Genomic DNA, 8,000 nt, shown 5'->3' on the forward strand with positions numbered 1-8,000 from the left:
ATGGGACATGGCTATGGGACACTGCTATAGGACACCGCTATGGGACACTGCTATGGGACACCGCTATGGGACACTGATATGGGACACCGCTATGGGACACCGCTATGGGACACTGCTATGGGACACCGCTATGGGACGCTGATATGGGACACTGCTATGGGACACTGCTATGGGACACTGATATGGGACACCGCTATGGGACACCGCTATGGGACACTGATATGGGACACTGCTATGGGACACTGCTATGGGACACTGCTATGGGATGCTGCTTTGGGGACACTGTGGGGACACCATCAGGGCATGGTTGGGGCACCGTCCTGGGGACGCTGCTGTGGGGATGCTCTATGGGGGCACCATGGAGACACCATGGGGACGTCACTTTGGGGACACTGTGGGGACACTGTGGGGACACCAGTTTCAGGGATATGGCCATGGGGACACTGGTGTGGGGACACTCTGTGGGGGTACCATGGGGACACGGCCACGGGGACATCGCTTTGAGGATGCCGTTGGGACACTGTTGTGGGGATGTGATGGAGACACTGTGGGGACAGGGCCATGGGGACACCAGTTTGGGGACATGACCTCTAGGATGCTCTATGGGGGCACGTGGGGACAGAGCCACAGGGACACTGCTTTGGGAACACCATCACTGGGATGCTCTATGGGGACACCGTGGGGACACGGTCACAGGGACAGAGCCACGGGGACACTGTGGGATACGGCCATGGGGACACTGTCCTGGGGACACGGCATGGGGGAACCATGGGGACACTGCTTCGGGGTCACCAGCACCGGGATGCTCTGTGGGGGCACCATGGAGACAGAGCCATGTGGGGACAAAGCCATGGGGACAACAGCTCAGGAACGCTTTGGGGACACAGCCATGGGGACAGTGTGGGGACAGAGCCATGGGGACACTGCTGTGGGGGCACTTGGGGGGCACAGCCGTGGGGACAGTGTGGGGACAAATCAATGGGGACACTGCAGTGGGGGCACTTTGTGGACACAGCCGTGGGGACAGAGCCACGGGGACACCGCTGTGGGGGCGCTATGGGGGCGACACGGCCATAGGGACGCTGTCACCACCATGGGGACGCGGTCCCGGGGACGCTGCGTGGAGACGCCCTTTGGGGGCAGCCACAGGGACGCCCCCCCACGGCCGTGTCCCCGCAGCTTCGAGGCGCAGCTCTGTGTCTCCGTGTCGGGACGCCGCATCCCTCGCAGCATCCGTGAGTGCGGCACGGCGGGGGGCCGGGCGGTGGCACCGGCACGGCGCTGTCACCACGCTGTCACCTCAGGGCTGGTGGCAGAGCTGCAGCTGGACCGCCTGAAGCAGAGGGGACACCGCAGGGTGCTGCTGCTGCGGGGACAGCAGGCGGCGTGGCAGCGGGAGGTGACCTTGGAGCCGGGGATGTCACCGCAGTGCCACCAACTGGCTGCGTACCTGAGGGTATGGCGTGGTGACACCGGTGTGGGGTGGCGACGTTAAACATGGGGTGGTGGCGTTGGGGGTGGGACAATGACATTGAGTACGGGATGGTGGCATTGGGCATGGAATGGTGACAACGGGTTTGGGGTCGGGACAGTTTGGGACAGTGATATTGAGTAGGGGATGGTGGCATTAAATATGGGATGATGACACCGGGTGTGGGGTGGTGACATTAAATATGGGGTGGTGGCATTGGGTGTGGGGTGGGGATGTTGGATGTAGGATGGTGACATTGGATATGGGATGGTGACATTGGGTGTGGGACGGTGACACCAGGTTTGGGGTGGTAACACAGGGTTTGGGGCAATGACATTGGGTAAGGGGAGGTGACATTAAATATGGGATGGTGACATCGGGTGTGGGATGGGGATGTTGGATGTGGGATGGTGGCGTTGAGTGTGGGATGGAGACATTGGGTTTGGGACAATGACATTGAATGTGGGATGGTGACATTAAATATGGGATGGTGACATTAGGTGTGGGGCAGTGACACTGGATATGGGATGGTGGCACTGAGTATGGGATGGGGACGCTGGGTTTGGGATGGTGGCATTGAGTACGGGATGGTGACATTGGACGTGGGATGGTGATGTTGGTGTGGGGTGGTGACGTGGGGTTTGGGACAGTGACATCAGGTGTGGGATGGTGACGTTGGGTATGGGATGAGGACATCAGGTTTGGGGTGGTGACGTCGGGTGTGGGACAGTGATTGAATATGGGCTGGTGACATTGAGTATGGGGTGGTGACATCAGGTGTTGGGATGGTGGCACTGAGTACGGGATGGGGACATGGGCTACGAAATGGTGACGTCAGGTATGGGACGGTGGCACTGAATACGGGGTGGTGACATCGGGTTTGGGACCGTGATGCTGCTTGTGGGGCAGTGACATCAGATGTGGGGCGGTGACGTCGGCGTGGGCAGTGACAGCCAGCACCAGGCTGCCCACCCACGGAGCGCCACCGCTGCGTCCCCAGGACGAAGGGGACTTCAGGGACAAACTGAGCCCCATCGTCACCAGCCTCAGCCTGGCGCTGCCGCCCCCAGACCCCAAAGGCCTGGGCCTGGTGCTCTATGGGGACACCCACGTGCAGGCGCAGGTAGGGGGCAGTGGGGACACGCGGGGCCATGCCGCCCCTCACGGTGCCTTGGGTGTCCCCACGTGTTGTCCCCATGTCCGTCCATCCCCACGCCGTCCCCCCCCAGACCCACATCATCCTGGAGGACTGTGGTGATGACAACGTCTGCGTCCCCGACCTGCGCCTCTCTGCCCACACGTGAGCCCCCCCCCCCACCCCAGGCCCCCCACCCCCCCCCCATTTCCCCCTGACCCGCTGCCCCCAGGCTGGATGCACGGCTGCGGATCGGCGATGACAACGCGGTGACACTGCGGGTCGGGGCCACCAACATGGGGGAGGGGGCTTTCGAGGCCGAGCTGTGGGTGCAGCTCCCGGATGGCAGCTTCTACCAGCGGGCGCTGAGTGACACACAGGTGGGCGACAGCGGAGATGGGATGGGGACAGGGGGACATCAGTGTGGGGTGGTGACACCGAGTATGGGACGGTGGCACCGGGTATGGGATGGTGACAATGGGTATGGGACGGTGGCACCGAGTGTGGGGTGGTGACATCGGGTGGTGACATCAGGTGTGGGGTGGGGACATGGGGTGGTGGCAGTCAGTATGGGACGGTGACATCGGTTGTGGGATGGTGACACTGAGTATGGGGTGGTGGCATTGGTGACACTGAGTGTGGGGTGGTGACATCAGGTGTGGGAAATGGCACAGGGTATGGGGCTGTGACCCCAGTTGCGGAAGAGGGATGTGCCGTGGTGACACTGAGTATGGGACAGTGACACTGGATGTGGGGTGGCGACGTCTGCTACGGGATGGTGACATTGGGTTTGGAATGGTGATGTCAGATATGGGACAGTGACACTGAGTGCGGGGTGGTGACATTGAATGTGGGATGGTGACGTTGGGTTTGGGGTGGTGACGCTGTGGTGTCACCCGATGTCACCGCTATGGGGACAGGAGAAGCTGAGCTGCAACCCCAGGAAGGAGAACGGAACCCACGTGGTGGTGTGCGACATGGGCAACCCCATGAAGGCGGGCACACAGGTGGGTGGCACTGTCACCTCCCGCGTCCCCTCCTGTCCCCCTGTGTCCCCTCATGTCACCTCACGTCCCCTCGTGCCGCCCCGCAGATCGCTGTGGCTGTGGAGCTGAGTGTCACCGGGTTGGAGGACGCGGGTGATGCCATCACCTTCCACCTGCAGCTCAGGAGGTGACGCCGTCCCCCTGCCGTCCCCCTGCTGTCCCCTGCCGTGTCCCCAAATGGTGCTGTGCTCACCCCCCTGTCCCCGCAGCAAGAACAGCCCCAGCGTCACCGCGGCCGTGACCATCCCTGTGGAAGCGCACGCAGAGATGGAGCTGAGGGGGTGAGGATGAGGATGAGGGGCTGCGGGGCTGCAGGGGGGCGGGGAGGTGACCCCACACGTCCCCATGTGCCACCAGCATGTCCCTGCCTGCCACCACCGTGCTGCCCATGGAGTGGCGGCAGGCTGGGGACAGCCGCCAGCCGGAGAACCATGGGGTGCGCGTGGAGCACGTCTACCAGGTAGGGCATGGCACAGGGGGGTGGAGGTGGCACGGCCCCAAAGTGTCACCGAGTGCCACCCGATGTCACCCCACAGCTGCACAATAAGGGCCCGGCCACCGTCACCAACGTCACCCTGAGCCTCCACATCCCCGTCGCCGCGGGCGGCCGCACGCTGCTGTACCTCCTGGAGCTGGGCACCGAGGGTGGCATCACCTGCGTGCCACCGCCGGACCTCAACCCCATGCAGGTGACACACGGGGACGAGCGCAGGGACGGCGCGTGTGGCAGCGCATTGAACGGCTGTCCGTCTGTCCCAGCTGGAGGTGGCCCAAGCCCCGGATGTGGGGCAGAGCAACGGGACGCGGCGGCGGGAGCGCAGGGACGCGGGGGACGAGGAGGAGAGCGTCAGTGTGGTGAGAGGGGGACGTGGGGGTGGCTGGGGACAGGGGGACGTGGGACATGTGACATGTGACGTGTGATGTGTGACATGTGACATGTGTTGTGTGACGTGTGACGTGTGACATGTGACGTGTGATGTGTGACATGTGACGTGTGACGTGTGACGTGTGACATGTGATGTGTGACGTGTGACGTGTGACGTGTGACATGTGATGTGTGACATGTGACGTGTGACGTGTGATGTGTGACGTGTGACGTGTGACATGTGACGTGTGACATGTGACATGTGATGTGTGATGTGTGACATGTGACGTGTGACATGTGATGTGTGACGTGCGACGTGTGATGTGTGACATGTGACGTGTGACATGTGACATGTGATGTGTGATGTGTGACATGTGACGTGTGACATGTGATGTGTGACGTGCGACGTGTGATGTGTGACATGTGACGTGTGACCTGTGACGTGTGACTTGTGACATGTGACGTGTGACGTGTGACATGTGATGTGTGACGTGTGACGTGTGACGTGTGATGTGTGACGTGTGACGTGTGACGTGTGACATGTGATGTGTGACGTGTGACATGTGATGTGTGACCTGTGACGTGTGACGTGTGATGTGTGACGTGTGACGTGTGACATGTGATGTGTGACGTGTGACGTGTGACATGTGACGTGTGACGTGTGACATGTGATGTGTGACATGTGACGTGTGACGTGTGATGTGTGACATGTGACGTGTGACGTGTGATGTGTGACATGTGACGTGTGATGTGTGACATGTGACGTGTGACATGTGATGTGTGATGTGTGACATGTGACGTGTGACATGTGACGTGTGATGTGTGATGTGTGACATGTGACGTGTGACATGTGATGAGTGACATGTGATGTGTGACGTGTGACGTGTGACATGTGACGTGTGACGTGTGACATGTGACGTGTGACGTGTGACGTGTGACGTGTGATGTGTGACGTGTGACGTGTGACATATGACATGTGACGTGTGACGTGTGACGTGTGATGTGTGACGTGTGACGTGTGACATGTGACGTGTGATGTGTGATGTGTGACATGTGACATGTGATGTGTGACATGTGACATGTGACATGTGACATGTGACGCGTGACATGTGACATGTGACGTGTGACGTGTGACATGTGACATGTGACATGTCACGTGTGACATGTGACGTGTGACGTGTGACATGTGACGTGTGACCTGTGACATGTGACATGTGACATGTGACATGTGACGTGTGACCTGTGACATGTAATGTGTGACATGTGATGTGTGACATGTGACGTGTGACGTGTGACATGTAATGTGTGACATGTGATGTGTGACATGTGACGTGTGACGTGTGACGTGTGACATGTGACGTGTGACATGTGACATGTGACGCGTGACATGTGACATGTGACATGTGACGTGTGACCTGTGACGTGTGACGTGTGACGTGTGATGTGTGACGTGTGACATGTGACATGTGATGTGTGACATGTGACGTGTGACGTGTGACGTGTGACATGTGACGTGTGACGTGTGACGTGTGACGTGTGATGTGTGACGTGTGACGTGTGACGTGTGACGTGTGACGTGTGACATGTGACATGTGACATGTGACGTGTGACGTGTGACATGTGACATTTGACATGTGACCTGTGACGTGTGACATGTGACGTGTGACATGTGACATGTGACATTTGACATGTGACCTGTGACGTGTGACATGTGACGTGTGACATGTGACATGTGAAATGTGACGCGTGACATGTGACATGTGACGTGTGACGTGTGACATGTGACATGTGCTGTGCCCACAGGACTGTGGCAATGCCACCTGTGCAGAGGTGTGGTGCCAGGCGGGCAGCATGGCGCAGGGACAGCGCGTGTTGGTGGCCGTCCGCGCGCTGCTCTGGATGGAAACCCTGCAGGTAGTGGCACCATGCCACTGCTGTCCCCTCTGTCCCCACGCTGTCACCGCCGTGTCCCCATATTGCCCCCGTGGTGTTCTGATGGTGTCCCCGTGGTGTCACTGTGTGTCTCCAGGATGTCCTTGTGGTGTTCCTGTGGTTTCCTTGTGGTGTCCCCATGGTGTCCCCATTTTGTCCCGGTGTCCCATGCTGTCACTGTGTGCCTTCATGGCATCGCCATCACGTCCCTATGATGTCCTCACGGTGTCCTTATGGCGTCCCCATGGTGTCATTCTGTGTCCCCGTGATGTTCTTGTAGTGTCTCCATGCTGTCACTGTGTGTCCTCATGGTGTCACCACTGTGTCCCCGTGGTGTCCCATGGTGTCACTGTGTGTCCCCATGATGTTCTTGTGGTGTCCTTGTGGATTCCTTGTGGTGTCCCCATAGTGTCCCCATGGTGTCCTCATGGTGTCCTTCTGTGTCCCCATGGTGTCCCCATGATGTGCCCACTGTGTCCCCTTGGTGTCCCCATAGTGTTCCTATGGTGTCCCCACGGTGTCCTCATAGTGACCCCATGGTGTCATTGTGTGTCTCCACAGCGTCCCCATGGTGTCCCTGTAGTGTCACCGTGTGTCTCCATGATGTCCTTGTGGTGTCCTTGAGGTTTCCTCATGGTGTCCCCATGGTGTCACTCTGTGTCCCTGTGGTGTCAATGTGTGTCCCCATCGTGTCCCCATGATGTGCCCACTGTGTCCTCATGGTGTTCCCACAATGTGCTCCCACAGTATTCCTGTGTTGTCCCCATGGTGTCCCCATGGTGTGTCCCCACAGTATCACCTCTGTGTCCTCGTGGTGTCCCCATGGTGTCCCCTTGGTGTCTCAATGGTGTCCCCATGCTGTCCCTGCTGTGTCCCCCGTGATGTCCCCACAGTGGGGCAGTGCCACAGCCTTGGCCATGTGGCAAACCCCCATGGGGACACCATGTGCCCATCCCCACGTGTCCCCCATATCCCCCCATTTCCCCCCATATCCCCCCATGTCCCCCCGTGTCCCCAGCAGGACGGCCACCCCCAGCACCTCTCCATCCACTCCTGGGCCTCCTTCAACACCTCAGCCATGCCGTACCACGTCCAGCCCCACGTGCTGCCCCACGGCACCGCCACGGTATGGTGCTGTCCCTCGGGGTCTCCCGATGTCCCCGCTGTGGTGGCACTGTCCCTGTGTCCCCCGTCCCCCCAGGCTGTCACCGAGGTGCTGCGCTCCCGGCCCGCTGCCGTCCCGGTGTGGTGGGTGGTGCTGGGGGTGCTGGCGGGGCTCCTCCTGCTTGCCCTCCTCGTCCTTCTGATGGGGATGGTGAGTGCTGGGGGAGAGGAGAGGGGACATCACTGGGGACACCTGGGGACACCCCGCAATGGGGCCCTGGTGTGCAGTGCGGGGTCACGTTGTCCCCTCCTGCAGATGGGGTTCTTCAAGAGGACGCGGCCGCCGGCAGAGGGGGACACTGGGGAGGGGGCAGCAGAACAGGGACAGGGCACGGAGATGGGGGACGGCCAGGGGTAGGGGAGGGGACGCCGTGTCCTGCCCCCCCC

General features: G+C 60.1%; 1 protein-coding gene across 1 annotated transcript in view; it reads left to right on the forward strand.

Moving 5' to 3' along the window:
• The window catches only part of ITGA2B (integrin subunit alpha 2b), a 12,302-nt gene extending 4,331 nt beyond the window's left edge, over window positions 1-7,971 (forward strand). Inside the window, exons 10-24 of the mRNA XM_042892282.1 lie at window positions 1,180-1,235; window positions 1,305-1,456; window positions 2,472-2,594; window positions 2,701-2,771; window positions 2,839-2,986; window positions 3,527-3,613; window positions 3,700-3,779; window positions 3,862-3,933; window positions 4,010-4,112; window positions 4,189-4,341; window positions 4,412-4,507; window positions 6,321-6,431; window positions 7,468-7,575; window positions 7,651-7,764; window positions 7,870-7,971. Of these exons, the coding sequence (XP_042748216.1) occupies window positions 1,180-1,235; window positions 1,305-1,456; window positions 2,472-2,594; window positions 2,701-2,771; window positions 2,839-2,986; window positions 3,527-3,613; window positions 3,700-3,779; window positions 3,862-3,933; window positions 4,010-4,112; window positions 4,189-4,341; window positions 4,412-4,507; window positions 6,321-6,431; window positions 7,468-7,575; window positions 7,651-7,764; window positions 7,870-7,971 (1,576 nt within the window). The remainder of the gene's footprint in view (window positions 1-1,179; window positions 1,236-1,304; window positions 1,457-2,471; window positions 2,595-2,700; window positions 2,772-2,838; window positions 2,987-3,526; window positions 3,614-3,699; window positions 3,780-3,861; window positions 3,934-4,009; window positions 4,113-4,188; window positions 4,342-4,411; window positions 4,508-6,320; window positions 6,432-7,467; window positions 7,576-7,650; window positions 7,765-7,869) is intronic.
• The last annotated feature ends 29 nt before the right edge of the window (window positions 7,972-8,000 follow it).

Source organism: Lagopus leucura, unplaced genomic scaffold (assembly GCF_019238085.1).
Source record: "Lagopus leucura isolate 7727_CA_CO unplaced genomic scaffold, USGS_WTPT01 35010-1_obj-0_obj, whole genome shotgun sequence".
Lineage (NCBI taxonomy): Eukaryota > Metazoa > Chordata > Aves > Galliformes > Phasianidae > Lagopus > Lagopus leucura.